The sequence below is a fragment of the Acipenser ruthenus genome, chromosome 6 (genome assembly GCF_902713425.1).
Source record: "Acipenser ruthenus chromosome 6, fAciRut3.2 maternal haplotype, whole genome shotgun sequence".
NCBI classification, from domain to species: domain Eukaryota; kingdom Metazoa; phylum Chordata; class Actinopteri; order Acipenseriformes; family Acipenseridae; genus Acipenser; species Acipenser ruthenus.
In genome coordinates this window covers 7,390,399-7,408,263 of record NC_081194.1, presented here as the reverse complement: position 1 = coordinate 7,408,263, position 17,865 = coordinate 7,390,399, and the positions used below count along the sequence as shown (strand labels likewise).

General features: G+C 39.4%; 1 protein-coding gene across 9 annotated transcripts in view; it reads left to right on the top strand.

Moving 5' to 3' along the window:
* LOC117411413 (alpha-actinin-2) overlaps window positions 1-14,252 on the top strand; it is a 29,897-nt gene extending 15,645 nt beyond the window's left edge. For 4 of the 9 annotated variants that reach the window (XM_059024869.1, XM_059024870.1, XM_059024868.1 and 1 more), the window contains exons 9-21: window positions 197-289; window positions 482-712; window positions 1,462-1,609; window positions 1,751-1,901; window positions 5,171-5,279; window positions 6,274-6,414; window positions 6,951-7,133; window positions 7,507-7,641; window positions 8,045-8,224; window positions 8,769-8,915; window positions 10,484-10,561; window positions 11,903-12,061; window positions 13,213-14,252. In XM_059024869.1, coding sequence (XP_058880852.1) covers window positions 197-289; window positions 482-712; window positions 1,462-1,609; window positions 1,751-1,901; window positions 5,171-5,279; window positions 6,274-6,414; window positions 6,951-7,133; window positions 7,507-7,641; window positions 8,045-8,224; window positions 8,769-8,915; window positions 10,484-10,561; window positions 11,903-12,061; window positions 13,213-13,371 — 1,914 coding nt within the window. In that variant the 3' untranslated portion in view covers window positions 13,372-14,252. Of the gene's footprint in view, window positions 1-196; window positions 290-481; window positions 713-1,461; window positions 1,610-1,750; window positions 1,902-5,170; window positions 5,280-6,273; window positions 6,415-6,950; window positions 7,134-7,506; window positions 7,642-8,044; window positions 8,225-8,768; window positions 8,916-10,483; window positions 10,562-10,967; window positions 11,044-11,248; window positions 11,517-11,902; window positions 12,062-13,212 lie in introns of those variants that run through there. The other 5 variants (XM_059024871.1, XM_034018909.3, XM_059024873.1 and 2 more) reach the window with 4 other exon arrangements.
* The last annotated feature ends 3,613 nt before the right edge of the window (window positions 14,253-17,865 follow it).

Here is a 17,865-nt window from a genome sequence, read left to right as displayed (position 1 = left end):
GTTTATGAGTGACGATTTCTTTATCGAATCAAAATAAAAATAGAAACACATTTTCTTAATGAATACATGAATATATATTTTCCTAAAGATTACAAGTGTATTTGGGTCCGAATTATAACTCGGGTTAGCAGTAGTAACGATAAACAGAAAAAATAACTGAGATTTGTTAAATTGTTCCCTCTTGTTTGCTCAACAGGCTGAGACAGCAGCTAACAGGATTTGTAAAGTCCTGGGAGTGAATCAAGAGAATGAGAAGCTGATGGAAGAATATGAGAGGCTAGCCAGCGAGGTAAAGCGAAGTGAAACATGCAGTGTATTGACTTTACTTGACATTCAGACTTCATAACAAGAAACTAACAAGATGGAGAACAGTCGTTTTTGCGGAGGACCTGGTGTGTGTGTGTGTGTGTGTGTGTGTGTGTGTGTGTGTGTGTGTGTGTGTGTGACAATAACCCCTTGTGTTTGTTTGCGGCGTAATCAGCTGCTGGAATGGATTCACCGCACCATCCCCTGGCTGGAGAACCGGACCCCTGAGAAGACCATGATTTCCATGCAGCAGAAGCTGGAGGATTTCCGCGGGTACCGGCGCATTCACAAACCCCCCAAGGTGCAGGAGAAGTGTCAGCTGGAGATCAGCTTCAACACCTTGCAGACCAAACTGAGGATAAGCAGCAGACCTGCCTTCATGCCGTCTGAGGGCAAGATGGTTTCAGTAAGTGCTTTGGATTCACACTCATCAGAAAGACAGTATCTGACATTGTGCTTTTCTAAGTCCAAAGCTAGTGGCCTGCCATATCACCTTGTATTACGACCGGAATAGACAGTGGACCCGGTCCACCATGCATACACTCCAGTGCAGGTTTTGCAAACAAAAACTGGTGACACATTAAGCAGGAAATAACAATTCTACAGTAGACCTCTTAAATCAACACATTTAACTATTTATTTAACATTTTTAAAACTCCCTATTTTGTTTTTCCATTCAGAAAGATATGGTTCAAATGTGGCACTGGAGAAAAAGCACAGTGGATCAGTTAACCAGTGCCTTTATAACCTTGTTTGACTGAAAAGTGCAACGTTTGTAAGTTTACTGGAGAACAGGGTCATCACTAACAGGCTGTCTGGGTAAATGACCAAGAATTCCACTCCCACCCTTCCTTAAAATGAGCATACTTTCTAACCATAGTTGGGATGGTCCCTTTTAAACGTTTACCATAGTAAAAGAATAGCAAAGTGTAATAAAGCATGGTAAAGCATAGGTAAGCATTGTAAAGAACGGTGAGGTATAGTAAAGCATATTAATAAACATTGCAAACCTGGGTTAACTATGGTAAATACATAGTGTATATAACCATGGGAAAACATGGTAAAACAAAAAATACCCTGAACCTGTAAATCAAATGGGTGGCCATGTGTTCAACTATGCATCTCTAAACAGCGGTGTTGTGTATTGGTCGTTAGGATATCGCAAGTGCCTGGCAGAGCCTGGAGCAGGTGGAGAAGGGTTACGAGGAATGGCTTCTCAATGAGATCAGGAGACTGGAGCGCTTAGACCACCTCGCAGAGAAGTTCAGACAGAAAGCCAATACCCACGAGAGCTGGGCATATGGTAGGTGCATTGAGCACGCAGTATATGCCATGACGAGGGGAGACCAGTCTGCTCGTCTAGATTTAAATCCCTCACTCTTATGCTAGTACACCAAGATTTGCTTGTTTGTTGTTTTTAAGTTCTGGGGTGTTTTTTTTCCAGACAAGGAGCAGATTTTGTCTCAGAAGGACTATGAGTCGGCCTCCCTGACTGAGGTGCGTGCCATGCTGAGGAAGCACGAGGCCTTCGAGAGTGACTTGGCCGCTCACCAGGACCGAATGGAGCAGATAGCAGCCATCGCCCAGGAGCTTAAGTATGTTCCTGTTACAGACACACAGCTGCTGACATTCAGCTGATAAACTGGTCAAAAAGCACTGAGGACGAATTCCTCAGATTGTTTCACAAGAGCATTATCTTAGCCAGGGCAGAGGGGTTGCTGCTTTCTAGTGAGGCTTGTTCCTAAAATACCTTTTTTATCTACGTTTGTCAGTCTGATGGTATGTTTTATTATGCTGCAGTATATGTGTTTAGAAGTCAAGTCATATAAATGACCTTTTAGGCTATGTCGAGTGGTAAACTTGTATTCTTGAAATTCATTGTATCACATATTTACTGCCAGTTAAAGTTAATGGACTACAGAAATGGAAATGTGATAGCGATAGAGTTTAAACATAGTGAAACATAGTGGAAACCACAGTACAGTAATTGAAATGTAGTGTTATGTTTGTGCTTCATGCTGACAATGGTTACATTTTGGGCAATGGCAGCTGTGAGTTTTTTTCCCCACTAAGGTAGCTATGGCTAACTGTAGTGATGGTTGTCTTCTGACCATCAGATTGTATTCCAGTTGACCTGCCGAGAGGTTAAAACCTCCTAGATGTGGCTTTCATTCACATGCCTTTAAATCTAGCTGATACCAGGAAACAAGATCAGTCATGTTTAAGTCCTGTCAACTTGAAGGGCAGGTTCAATTTGGCTACAATGCCCAACTTTACTGACATCTGCCGTGGCCTGCATTTACGAGCTGATAGCTATGGCATGGTTACAGCCCTGTGTTCTGCCAAGCTTTTATTGTGTAAAGTGAAACAATAGCTAAAGGGGTGCATTGAATGTTCAAATAGATAACAGTACTCTAATGGTTACCATTCAATATGGAGTCAAGGTTTTTATACCAGCAAGGAAAGCAGACACTTGTGCCTCCTCTAGTTATAGCTGTTGCTTTATTTCCCTGTTCGATTGTCCTGTTCTACTGTGGTTTCTTAAAACTCCACTGTGTTATCAAAAGATAACATGATTTGGAATCTCAATATACTATAAGTGAATAGCAGACAGATGGCACTTATTATTGTGGATTTTTTTTTTAATGAAGTCAAGAACAAACAAGTACTGTAAACAATGCAAGGTCTCCTGTTTCTCAGGGTTTTTTTTTTTTTTTTTTTACATTTCTCCATCCAAAAAAATAGGAGTTAGTTAAAGACTGGACTAAAAAACATTGAAAATATGCCCTAATGTATTGTCCTAACAGTGAGCTTTATACTAACCAGCAAGTAAACAAGAATTTCTATTATCACAATTGTGTTTTATTGTCCGCTTCTTGGAATTACCAATATCTGTGGTAGCTAGAACTAATGTAGAATGCAATGACAATGTCTTTTTTGACTAGCAGGTGGGTGTAATGTGTAGAGTATCCAGCAGGAAAGTACATGTTATATGAGGGCATTGCATTTCACAAGTCTGAGAAACTCCGCTTCACTGTTTGAAAGATTCTGGTCTGTAAAATATATGAAATACAGAACATTTTTTCCTATTTCAAGTCTTAGTGTTGTAATTCTCAGGGAAGAAAGAAAATGATCTTTCAACTCCCATATGCTCATCTGTCTAAATATACCAGCACAGACACCTGCCACTTTCATTCTTGTGCCTCTATTATAGTGATGTTCCAAAAGAACAGCTTCAGGTTGCAAAGGGAGGATAGCGGCGATCATGGCTGCCTATAATTCCGCAGTAACTGTTAATCTGCTCATTAATCTTGCTGATCCTGGAAGAGTTTGTTCTGCACACTGCCAGCATGGCATAGCCTGCTACATGCTTCACATGTCATCGGTTACTGGCTCTGATGACTCTCATTGGACAATCCAGTCGCTTGTCATCGCCTAGCCTATACTCTCACGCGACATTTGCAGTAGCTCCACACAGCCATCTAGCCAAACTGTTCAAAGCAGAGGTCCCTTTTCCACATGGCACTGAATTTCTTCAAGAAAAGATGCCCCGTCAAATTTGAATCAGTGTCTCAAGTGGATTTTTAAAAGCTGAACAAGCGAAATAGAAGTAGTGTTGCCATTGAGTATTGGTACAATAATCTAAGATTAAAACTAAAAGGGAGATACCGCAAGTTATCCAAGAGAAAGGGCTATACACTAAGTCACAGGCTGCAGAAAGGGTAGGTAATGTTAGCAAATGAAACTTGATAACACTCATGAAATGTTGTTGAGCCACTGTTCTGCTGAGTGTCATGGAGAAAAAAAAAAAGAATAACAACAAGTGGTCAGGTTTACTCTGTGAAGTGACTTCATCCTCTCCAGCACACAGTCTTTTTTGGATTATTCAGTCTGGTCCTGCAGTGGCTCTTGGGTTACAGCCTCCCCTCCCGCACGGCTTTCTATTTTAATGGAGAACAATCAGCAGCGTGCCCTTGAACTGTCTTTCTCAGATCACTGGCAGCTTTGATGTATTCGGCGGCAACAGCTGATTCTACTGAGCACATAAAGGTTAGAGTTGATAGGAGGCTGGCGACTGGTGATGTACGCAGGCAGGCAGTATCAGTTTTTTTTCGTGGGTTTTTCAGTGCGGCCTGTATTATCTGTATTAAGTAGAGAAGCCTGCCTGCAATGCAATGCTGAACAGCCAATGCCAAGGACAGCTGTCATAAAGGTCTAAAACGTCATAGTTATGAAGGAGGAAGCTATAGAAAATACCTGCATGGGCCCCATTACGTTATATGTTAGGGGGCTTGACAATAAAATTAGGGACCTTAATTCTTTTGATCTGCATTAGACACAGCATAAGCAGCAGGTAATAACCCCATACACTCAAGAGAAACACTACACTGATGAATACTGGATCTTTATCAGTTTTTATTGACAACATAGGCTTATACATGTTAACTGACTCCATGTTAAAATACTCTTAAGAGCTTACTTTCTGAAGTGACATTGTTTTAGGGGTATGCAACGATCCTTTTTGCCCCACGTGATTTCGATTTACTAACTCACAGTTTCCACAGTTGCAGAGGAGGCAAAACTGTTTGAAAATGTTCATTAGTTAGTAATCCTGGTAAAAAAAAAAAAAAAAAACTAAGCAGTGTCCCTTTAAGCTCTAGAATGTTGATGACCTTTAGTGCTGTTGTATTCAGGATTTGCTATAAGGAGACTGGCGTTTATTGTACCAATCCCTTCAACATGGGACATATTTGTTAGGATGAAGTCCTGAATCATAAATCTGTTTCTGTTATGGTAAATCCCTTTTTTATGAGTTGACATTCACATAGCTGAATGACCGGATGGCTCGCCCTGTATTTTACAGTGAGCTGAACTACCATGCCGCTGCCGAAGTCAACGAGAGATGCCAGAAGATGTGTGACCAATGGGACAAACTTGGAACGCTCACTCAGAAAAGAAGGGAAGCACTTGAGGTATGGGGATTCCGAGGGATTGTTACACCATTCTGTGTCTGGCCGACCACAAAGCAACCAGTACTGCTGATCCTTCCTGACCCCACCTGAACTGACCCTGAATCTGCATATGTACAGCTCTTACTGTCAGTTCACTGGGTGAATGACATGAACTATTGTTTTCCTGGAAGCGACTAGGGACTACTGTAATATTCCCCATTACTTGACCTACAATTATAGTTCTGATCAACGTAGACTCTGACCTGTTGTTCCAAATTTTCCTAAAAATGTATTCTGTAATACACTACATGTAAACACTGAATACAAATCCACTTCCCATGATGGGTAACAACTCCCTCACCTGGCTGTAAGTTGTATGGCATGGATATAAGGTTATATATATATGTCTCATGTTCTGGCGATAAAGATCGTATTTGGGAAATGCTTAGAGCCTCTTGCTATTGTTTTTCCTTTAGTCCACATTAACATATAGATGTGTCCTAGTTATGCTGTTCTTTTTTGTAGGCTGCTGACTAAGTTTGAACCACACATGTATTTATTGTGTTGCTTGTATTTGTATTTGTTTTATAGTCTAACAGGATCCCCTTGTAAATGACACCTCGGTCTCAATGGGTAAATCTTCTGTATAAATAAATAAATAAATAATAAATAAAGAAGATTATACGTTTAAGCCTGCCTTCCACATTATATAGCACTAAACTGCAGTCACTGGCATGGCATATGTAATATTTATTGTTTGTTGCAATGAAATACTCAGATTAATGACATGCTGCCACTGTTACCAGTGGATACAGTTGTTGGTATTGCTGTGCTGTGGTACGACTAGAGGTCTGGTTATACCAGTAAAAAAAAAATGGCATTATACTGATACCTCCGCTTCCCCGAAACCAAAATGGGCTTTCAAAAAATCGGACTTTTGAGACCTTTGCTCAACAAGCGTGCTTGCTTAAAGAGTTAAAAATATGTCCCATTCGTTCAATTTTCCTGGTTTCAGAGAACAGAGAAGCTGCTGGAAACCATTGACCAGCTGTACCTGGAATTTGCCAAGAGGGCGGCACCTTTCAACAACTGGATGGAGGGGGCCATGGAGGACCTGCAGGACATGTTCATCGTGCACACTGTCGAGGAAACTCAGGTGCGCTTCAGCTGCTGTGATAGCTGCTTCATTCTCAATAACCATTAAAAGTAGAGCTCTGGCCAAAAGTTTTGCATCACCTAGAATTTTACGATGGAGACATAATTAAAAATAAATAAATAAATAAATAAATAAATAAATAAATAAATAAATAATACTGTATATATACTGGTATACTGTATATATACCGGTATATTTAACATCTCATCCTATTGTAAGTGACTCTGCATATAATGCACAGTTCACAGGCTTCCTCTGTAAAGCACTTTGTGATGGTGGTCAACTATGAAAGGCGCTATATAAAAATATAATAGTAGTACTAGATTTTGATTTTTGAGGTTTTTTGTTAAGTATATGGAAAATTACAAAGCGGTATGCAATTCAATATGTAAACGTAACATTACTCAGCAGGTTTTGTTCGACTTTGATACTAGTTCATTCTATAAGGTGATGCAAAAGCTGTAAACTGTTAAAGCAGCAGGTATTCTTGCTAAACAATTGATGGTATCAATAAGTTTTTGTCCCCCAATTTGCAGAGCCTGATTTCAGCTCATGAACAGTTTAAAGCCACTCTTCCTGAGGCTGACAGCGAGAGACAGGCCATTCTGGGAATCCACAACGAGGTTCAGAAGATTGCCCAGAGTTACGGTGTCAGCCTCTCGATAATCAACCCCTACAGCACCATTTCTGCTGAGGAAATTCGTGCCAAATGGGACAAGGTATCTTTTTAAAGGCGAGGAGCAGCTATAGTGGCACAAAACCATGTTCAGTTTTATAATTCCTGGTTGACTACATTTTTCTTCCAGACTCACCAGCAATTTTATTTTTTTAATTAAGCACTAAAACAAAACAGGCTTTCTGTTGTTAAAATTTTCTGAAAAAGACCTGCTGTCATTTGAGGGACATGCTATATATATCTATATATTTAAAAAAAGCAATTTATGAGACAATTTGCTGTCAATATGGCCTAACCGTGAATTAACAGAATTTGTGAATTAACAAGTAATGAAAAAAATGAGGGAACACTGTATTTTCAATGGTATAACTCCAGAAGACACTTTTTCCCTGATGTGGTCTCTTTGCCCCGAGCAGGTGAAGCAACTTGTCCCCCAGAGGGACCAGGCCTTGCAGGAGGAGATTGCACGCCAGCACTCTAATGAACGCCTGCGACGCCAGTTTGCAAGCCAGGCCAATGTCATAGGCCCATGGATACAGAACAAGATGCAGGTGAGGCATACCAAGACAGATGCCTTTCAGTGGTTACATCTACGAGCATTCACGCCAGTCACTGATTTGTCTTTGTTCTCATTCCTTGGCAATGTTCAAGTGGTGATTGCAAAATATAATAGGTGTTTCATTCTTCATTGATCTGTGCCCAGGTTCACTCTAGTTACACCAGGTTCATTTTAGATATGTATTTATGTCCTGTGTTTGTAACAGTCTCTGATTAATCCAGTAAAAGTAGTTTCTACCTTCAAAAGCAAGTAAAACCATTTAATTATTAAGAACCCAAAACACAGTGTATCCTTTCTACATGGTTTCTTCCTGCAATACAAATAAAACTGTTGGCGAGAATAAGGATTCCACTGTATATTCCAAGTATATAATGTTTCTTTTTTCTCTCTTCCAGGAAATCGGCCACAGCTCTGTTGAAATGAGCGGGCCTTTGGAAGACCAGATGAACCAGCTGAAGCAGTACGAGCACGTCATCGTCGCCTACAAACCCAACATCGACAAACTGGAGGGAGACCATCAGATGATCCAGGAGTCTCTCATCTTCGACAACAAACACACCAACTACACCATGGAGGTACAACCTTTGAATTAGGGCATCAATCCCCATGCGGATATGTAGACTAAAGCTAATTGATTAGGCACAGAGGGTAGGACTTTATGCATGTTTTAGAATATGACAATGGAGTCCAGAGCTAGTTGCTGTGATGGAGCAGGAGCAGAATTAGTTAATTTAGGCCTTAGGTGACAAAAATGCTGTTAAACCATGCTCTAATATTGAATTAGGCAGAATATTAAAAGTTTAGATGGTGACATACAAATATTGACAGCCTAGTTTTTTTTTTCTTGGATTTAACAGAACAAAGCTGACATAAAACTACATCAAATCCACTGCTCTGATTTTGCAGAGATAAATCCAGCTTGCATTAGTTACAATATATTGCGTTAAAAACAGATGATTTCTGATGATAACGTAACAGGGACACACTGGAAGGATCTAAAGGTCTAAAATAATAATAGAGGCTTTGGAAATGGACAAACCCAGAAGCAAAGGAGAAGTATACTCTAGGTTTTATTTACCAAAGAATTAATGGCTGTATTTGCACCTTTTTTTTCTGCAGCACATTCGAGTTGGATGGGAGCTCCTGCTAACCACCATTGCCCGGACCATGAATGAGATTGAAACCCAGATCCTGACCAGAGATGCAAAGGGTATCAGCCAGGAGCAGATGAATGAGTTTAGATCCTCCTTCAACCACTTTGACCGGGTACAGTACGCCACAGCAATGCTTCTAATTGCAATAATAATAATAATAATAATAATAATAATAATAATAATAATAGTGATACAAAAACCACAGAATGTCTGGCTCTTACAATATTGCTAAGTATTGCCACCCTCTATTAATTTCAATATCATTCCCTTGAGTATATGCTATACATGTTTCAACACTAGGGTGGATTCCAGTTCTGAAATCAATGTCTCATTGGTGGATCTGTAATAAAATATGGCAAAGATATCCTGCAGACTTCTGCAACAAGCTAGGGAATGATGTTGTATAAAATGTTATGAACAGGTGTCGGTACTAATGATCAAGAACAAATGTACATATCAATCTTCATTTTTATTTTGGATTAATAACAAAAACGTATTTTCATTGAATGCCATGTCATTTACAGTTTACTGTAAGTATTTAGAGCAAAGACAGCTAAATGATTGATTGAGTTGTAACATTTTTGTCATCCCTCTGCATTTTAATGGCACACACCTGTGACAAAAAGTAGCTGCACTCATTTTTCTTACAAACCTGTTTATCTTTTCATTACTTTAGAAGTCGTGAAAGGAAGAAGGGGGAAATTAGACTCCATAGCAGTAAAATTAGTAAAAGAAAAGAATACTACATTCTTTAGTATTATTAATATGCTTATGTCTAGAGATAAACTAGTTGCACTAAACTGATGTCTAGGCACCAGTACCTCTGCTAAATTAGGGGTTTCTGGGCCACATCTCACAAAATAAATTAGCTATGTCTGTTTAAAGTTCATGTTTACCATTTAGTGTGAAACTGTTGTATTGTTCTGAACTGAAGCACATTCTTGTTAAATGTTTTGTTTTTCACATTGAAACACATGTGATAACAGCCAGGGTCTGTAGCGAATACAAGTTATTTATGCGCACATCTGAGACAGTTTGTAACAATCCTAGATTAAATACACTAGGCCTGCACTGAAGCTTTGCTTTAGACATTTTCTTTATCGTTATCAGTGTGCCATGTCAAGGCCCTGAAGCTGCTGTTTCAGCTTTTAAGGATTACAATGAAGCTCATATGAAACCTATTTGCTGGGAACAATACTTTTTCCTTTTAATTGTCATGTGTCTTCCATAGTTAGTTCTGAATAGATTTGATAAAATTGGCAATCATTAAGCATTTCAACACCGAGTAACAGCTCAGAAAGATAAAGACAAATGCAATTTTTTCAGTGTCTTATATGCTACTGAAAAAGGGAAGTTTATTGGGCGGTGTTTTGTGATTGAACCTCTGATTGTACACCATTTATACTGGAGCTATTTTTCCAACATGGATACCAGTCTGCAGTATTGAAAGAGCAGTACATTTAAAGAGAATACATTAAGTACGTAAATAAAGAAAAATAAGCACCCTGCTAACCCACAAATAACCAATTTTCACTAGTGATTACAGAATTCACTGAATTAACTTTTCTTTTGGTCTAATTGTTTGTTGATGTTGATGTGTGTGTGTGTGTGTGTGTGTGTATTTATAAACATTTTTTTGCACATGCTGCATGGCACGGTGTGACCGTTGTTTGACAAAAGGATGACTCTGGGAAACTTCGACCTGAAGAGTTTAAGGCCTGCCTCATCAGCCTTGGGCAAGTTGGAAATGACCAGCAGGTAGTCACAACACTGGTACTTGTTTAAAGTGAGAGGCAGCCTGCTTCACTGAAAATGCTGATGCCAGATACCTTGCAGAATGGAAGCTTTGGGTTGTGAGTGCTAGCTAAAGTGCATACAATGATGCTAGTATCACCAAAACAGTATTATACATGATGGTTTAAGAAAATAATTAGTACGTTGGGCAATAAATGCATCATACTTAAATCTATCGGAAACGAAAAAAAACAAGAGTAAATCATCAGTCAAATATGTCTTTAAAGATATGTAGTGAACCAAGTGCTGTCTAGCTCCATTAAAATATCTACAAACCAGTATACTGTACAGCACTGATATAAAATTTGATTTATGAATTATGAGAACTAAATTTGTCTGTCTTACTTTCACCTTGTTGCACATTACACAGTGCATGACTGATGGACCAAAGCAATAAATGAGTGAAAGAAAATGAACAGCCCTCTCATCCCCTTAGAGGTCCTCCAGTTGAGTTGAACGATTCTTACAGTACTGCATGTGTCATCTGCATTTTTATCAGCCTGCCTTTTAACTTTTTTGAGACACTAAATGGCTATCTTTGTTTTTTGTTGTACCTGTTCTGTTGTTGTCTGTTGCTGTTGTCCTTTGTCTTTCCACCCGGCTGTGTGTGTTCTCTCTTATCCACCTGTCTGGTTTGTCTGTGTGTGTCAGCTGCTGCTTCTTCCTTCTCTCCATCACTGATGTTCCTCTGGACCTTCTCCGTTACCTGCCTTGATGGGAACCGTTCCCCTGGATGCCCATGTTCCTCCTCGATCTTGTCTCTCTTATTCTCTGTACGCTCCTGGGAACACCCCATCTGCTTTCTAAACCTGTCCCAATAACTCTCCTGCGCCCTCACCCCACAACCCTGCAGAAGAAGAAATCGGGCATGGAGACTGATGATTTTAGAGCGTGCCTTATCTCCATGGGCTATGACCTGGTATGGACACAATGCATGCTTAATGGATTCAAATTTATGTTCAAAGAAATAAAAACAGTTATCCAGGAGAAATAATATTGTAATGGTGCAACTTGTAGTATCTCTCTTTTTTATAATCTTTTTGTGATGAGCTCAGCAAAAATAACATGTAAGAAAGAACAGGATGATGCTTACAGCATTTACTCCTACTTTCTCAACTGAGAAAATACCATGTCAATGTAACAGAACAGATGAACAAACACCTTGAAAGTGCTTAGGAGACCTTGAATATCATTGTTTGGTTTTAGTCTTGTAACAGGAAGTGATTAACCTGGGGTTCATTTATCAAAGATCCATATAGTCACCCGGGTGACTTTAAGGAACTGCTTTGTGTCTTCATTTTGTAGGGTGAGGTGGAGTTTGCTCGAATCATGACGCTGGTGGATCCCAATGGTACAGGTGTGGTATCCTTCCAGTCCTTCATTGACTTCATGACCAGGGAGACTGCAGACACAGACACGGCTGACCAGGTCGTCGCTTCCTTTAGAATACTTGCTGCAGATAAGGTAGGTGGCCTACCTTATGGGGTGTCTAGAGATACAGTGCTTGACCATTTGTTTAATGTTTTGATTTAATTGGCATCTAATAGTTTATTATTTACTTCAGTTCCATTGTCTTTTTAAAGGGGTTATACAGTCGCTATTGAAATAGTTCCTCAAATCTAACCTGCCCGTACATTGTGATCTCATTTTGATTGAAGCACGTGTCAGAGCGCTGTACTGCAGTGGAATAAAGAAAGCGCTCAGTTTTCATGCCTTACTTTCAGGTAGTATTCACTTTCTAGATTTGTTCACATCAGCAGTCTGTACATGGTCATGTCATGGGCTGCACAGCATGTCATGCATTAGGGGGAGCAGCTAGCTTGGAAAGCTTTCCTCATCATGTGAAATGCCTTAGGAAGTGCAGGACTACCTGAGCTAATATATACTAGCACAGAGGACTTTAAATGCTGTAACTTACACTGTGCACAATTAAAAGCCCTTGAACTAATCAATAATTAGTATATACTATATATTAGCCCTTGAGCTAATCAATAATTAGTATATACTAGTATATATTCATTGCTGGCTGGTTATTATTCTCCTCCTCGACACTCAATTGATACTGTGTAGGTGAAGTAAGGAGGAGTAAACACTATCCTTGAGGCATCCAGGCTCATATAAACCATTTTCTAAAGAGATATCTGAAAGAACTTTCTTGGCCTCTGGATGCCAGCCCAGCACAGCGTGCCCTCTAAACAAATGCTGTGCAAGTCACTGTAGATAAGGGCCCTTGAACATCAGACACTTTGAAAAGAAACAAATGCTCCACGGCCTGAGAGGATTCCAGTTGAAGAATTTTCCTGGAAGGGAACAAGTAAAGCCCTAAACTTGTCTGAACATTTTACATAATATTCAAAAGCCTGTCAGCAGTTTGAAAGGTTATCGCATTTACAATTTTGTATAGAAAGCAACCATGTGCAAAAAAGTATTTGGGGTGTGGATGGGGGGCAAAATGTCACTTTGTATAGGGGCAAGGAGGATGTTTACAGGGCTACCTCCGCGTGCTACAGGGTCATGGATGTTTTTAGGTAGGTTTTGGGTGCTAATTATCCCCAGCAGTGATTAAATGGGACCGGAGAGGTGTTTTCTGAACTGCTGCCCCATTGTTTCCACAGCCTTACATCCTTGTGGATGAGCTGCGGAGAGAGCTGCCCCCAGAGCAGGCTGAATACTGCATCATGAGAATGCCTGCCTACACCGGGCCAGGCCAGCAGCCAGGGGCCCTGGATTACACCTGCTTCTCAACAGCCTTGTACGGGGAGAGCGATCTCTAACTGGAATGTCTCACCTACTGTAGGGCTGCCCTAAAGAGGCAATACAAGTTCAAAGTCTGCTTTTTAAATAAAATATTTTGTCAGAGTTTAAGATATGAAAACATCTAATAATATGCAGTACAAGGAGTTTAATTGTGTGTGTGTGTGTATATATATATATATATATATATATATATATATATATATATATATGTGCATTACGTCGTGTGATGCACTAGTAATATGTAAAGCAAGATTTATGCAATGAATTGAATACATAAATAAACATATAATAAAAAAAGAATGACAAAAACTGTTAAATCTGACACATAGTATAAGCCAGATATTGAAGTATGAACACATGCAGAAGCTGTGCCTGGTATTCTTGTGAGCTTGATACATAAGGTTTTTTGGTTTTTTTTTAAAGCACTACTGCATTTGCATCACAGATTTGGGGTTTGTGTTATTCACTTTCTCACAGTAATTGTCAGTGCCTATTATAACCATCAATATTTAATATGGACCTCAGAATTTGTTCAATTACTCTGATCTTTATTATTTTAAAAAGGTATGCCATTATTTGGCACTGTCTTTACTGTTGGAAACTGGGCAACTAATTCTGGCTTATGAAAGATTTTACAGAATATCTACATTATGTATTTTAGTGGCATGAGTGCTAGATTAATAGTGCTTGTTAACTTAGGCTCTTTGTTTCTGAGACTTTATAATAAGAAAGTGTAACTCTAAATTGACCAGTGTGAAGACTCAAGTTAAAAAAAACAAACAAAACGAAAACCAGACTCTGTGAAACTAACAATAAGGCACAATGTATAAGACAGTATAAGCCACTATTTTGATGGTTTCAGACGTTTGAACTTTCAATAAACCCAAATATTGTTCAATCCTGTGGTTTTCTTTTTCAGTATTTTTTTTTTACATGGTGTGTCTCTTGATGAAGATTAAGTAATTTGCCAAAACGTTTGACTTCTCGACTTGATTGTACAGTTTTACTTCACCTTTTTATTGTTGTCAGTCAAGCGTTCATAAATGTAAGTGTATATTACTGAGTACTTGTAGGCACTATTCACAAAACTGAAAGAAATGTTTTAGGAATGTTTTGTTAAGGGCTATTTTTGATTCATTAAATCAAGATTGCAATTCATACAGTCATCTGCAAATGTATTAGAACACCTCAGGATTTGTCATTTATATCCTTTATATACCTCCCTGCATGAAAACCTCTGGGGGTGAGAATTCCAATTTTCGGTCAGTAATCAGTAGTACAGAAACATTAGTGTGTGAAAATGTTAGAACACTTTGTGCTTTAATTAGGCATCTTAAAGAACTTCTAAAAAGTCTCATGCATTTTACCATTTGTGGCTATGTGCTTCTTTTCTCTTACTATTTTAAATGAATTGCATATGTGGCCTATTAAAGTCATCATTTAAATTAGACAATCACTAATGTGCATATTTTGACAATTTTCAGTTACAGTGGTTTGATTTCATGTGCATACCAAATCAAAACTACAGAAGCAATGGGGTGTTCTAATAAATGTGCACACTACTGTACTTGCATGCAAGTTTAGATAAGTAGCTGGTTCAACTTCATTATTACCAGCTGTAATCACTGTTCTGTGCACCTGCCTGTTACACGAGGGTTCTTTTTATTTCATTTTTTTTAATTTAGTAGTGGCCAGTTGTTTTTAGGCTCAGCTCACCGCTACCACCCCCGCGCTGACTCGTGATTGGCGAAGACGAACACACGTTGTTCTCCGAAGCGTGTGCCGTCAGCCAACCGCTTCTCTTCACACTGTAGACCCACCATGCAGCCACCTCAGAGCTACAGTGTCAGAGGACAACGCAGCTCTGGGCAGCTTACAGGCAAGCCCGCAGGCGCCCGGCCAGACTTCAGGGGTCGCTGGTGCGTGATGAGCCGAGGACACCCTGGCCGACCTAAACCCTCCCCACCCCGGGCAGCTCTCGGCCAGTTGAGCACCACACCCTGGGAGCTCCTGTCCACGGTCGGCAGTGGAATAGCCTGCACTCGAACCGGCGACATCCAGGCTATAGGGTGCATCCTGCACTCCACGCGGAGTGCCTTTACCGGATATGCCACTTGGGAGCCCCGTATGAGGGTTCTTTTTTAATTATTTTAAAAGTGCTAGATAAATATGACAGCTAACCTTATTTGGAAATAATCTAGGAGGTAAACTGTAAATCTCTTGTGTAAACTTTAACTAAATAAGTAAATATTTCTATGCACTAGTAAAGCTTATCTGCGGGATTCTGGCAGTGAACAGTAACCTTTTATTCATGACTGTTCAAGGCCTTCATTTCTAAGCTATTTAAATCCTAAGGCTTGTTTATGATGTCTTTCACTCTTAAAACCTACTGATAATTTGGTAGTTTGAAGTTCTTATTGCTATTCCTCAAGCCTCATAGTAGTAGGTAAAGCACTAAAATATCTGAACATGAAGTGTCATGCAGTGACCTTATCCACAAACAGTGAAGAATTAATGAAGAAACACAAATAATAATAATAATAATAATAATAATAATAATAATAATAATAATAATAATAATAACAATAATAATAATTACAATAATAATAACTAGCGTTGCCAGCAAATTTACGGCTTCCAGTACCAGTAACAGTACTAGCACCACACACTTCAGCAAATAGTGCAGAATGCCAGTACCAGTACCAAACACTTCAGCAAATACTGTAGAATGTCAGTACCAGTACCAGTACCAAAAACTTTAGCAAATAGCGCAGAATGCAGTACCAGTACCAAACACTTTAGCAAATAGTGCAGAATGGCATTTTTACATAGTAACCATGATCCTATGTGCACTCTGTTATGTTATAAGCCAGTTTTACATTTTACCTTTAGGAGAGGTCAAAGGTAATGGGTAATGACATTTTTTTGATAGAGCATACATGGGTTACTATATGTGTTCCATAGTAACCATGGCCCCTTCTGCACTCTATAAGGAGTTATTAGCCAGTTTTGTATGTTGATGATGTCATCCAGTGTGGCCGCCATGTTTTTTATTGTAGCAACTTCCCTTCCCTAAACCTGGGCAGGAATCGTACTTGTGTCTCACGAGATTTCAGCAGTCAAGATCCAGTTTAACTAGCCGTACCAAATCACACACACACACAGACAAACAGACAAGAAAGAACGCAAAAGTCGCTGCAAATATGAACCTCTCATATAGCCTATTATTAATGTTTGTATAAATGCATGTTGTTAAGAACTAACCGAACTTTTGTTATTGCTGGGATCCTTCTTCTTCTTCTTCTTCTTCTTCTTCTTTCCACCAAAAGTTGCTCGAAAACTGATGAAATTCAGTAGGATGGCAGATGCTATGGGAAGCTGGTAAATGTTAATTGAACATATGTTGTAGGTCACATGGTTTGGCTGCCATATTGGATTGAAAGAAATGTAAAACTTCATCTTTCAAAACCACTTATTGCAGAGTGCTAAAAGTTGGTATACTAGTTGAGGGATAGTCCCAGATTAACAGGTGTTTGCAAGAAGCTGATAGGTTGTGTGGTATTATTATTATTATTATTATTATTTATTTCTTAGCAGACGACCTTATCCAGGGCGACTTACAATTGTTACAAGATATCACATTATACATTATTTCACATATCACATTATTTTTACATACAATTATCCATTTAAACAGTTGGATTTTTACTGGAGCAATCTAGGTAAAGTACCTTGCTCAAGGGTACAACAGCAGTGTCCCCCACTGGGGATTGAACCCACAACCCTCTGGTCAAGAGTCCAGAGCCCTAACCACTACTCCACACTGTATGGCGGCCATGCTGCATGACATCAAAATCGCACGGTACAGACGTCATAATCACAAACTACAAAGATCTCCCAAACCGCTAGTCCAATTGAACCAAAAGTTGGCACACATGATCCTAGTATGGTTGTCTTTAAGAGTTGGTCAAGGGAAGTTGCTACAATAAAAAACATGACAGCCAAGTTGGATGACATATAGTAGCCCACGTATGCGCTCTCAAAAAATGTCATTGCCCGTGACCTTTGACCTCTCCTAAAGGTCAAATGTAAAACTGGCTTATAACTCCTGAGAGAGTGCAGATAGGGTCACGGATACCATGGAACACATATAGTAACCCATGTATTTATTCTGCACTACATGCTACAGTGTTTGGTACTGGTACTGGCATTCTGCACTATTTGCTAAAGTGTTTGGTGCTGGTACTGTTACTGGTACTGGAAGCCGTAAAAATGCTGGCAACTCTAGTTATTATTATTATTATTATTATTATTATTATTATTAGTAGTAGTATTTTCTTTTCATAATTCTTTTAAGATCAGTCACTGGCTTCTCGGAGCAGAGGCAGGGTATAGGGACTGGCAGATGTGTACAGGAACATTAGGATGCTCAGCCTGGTACTCCACCTATATAACTGCCTGTGCATGAAGCTGCTCAGGAACCTCGTATGTATTTTTACATATCCCCCTGT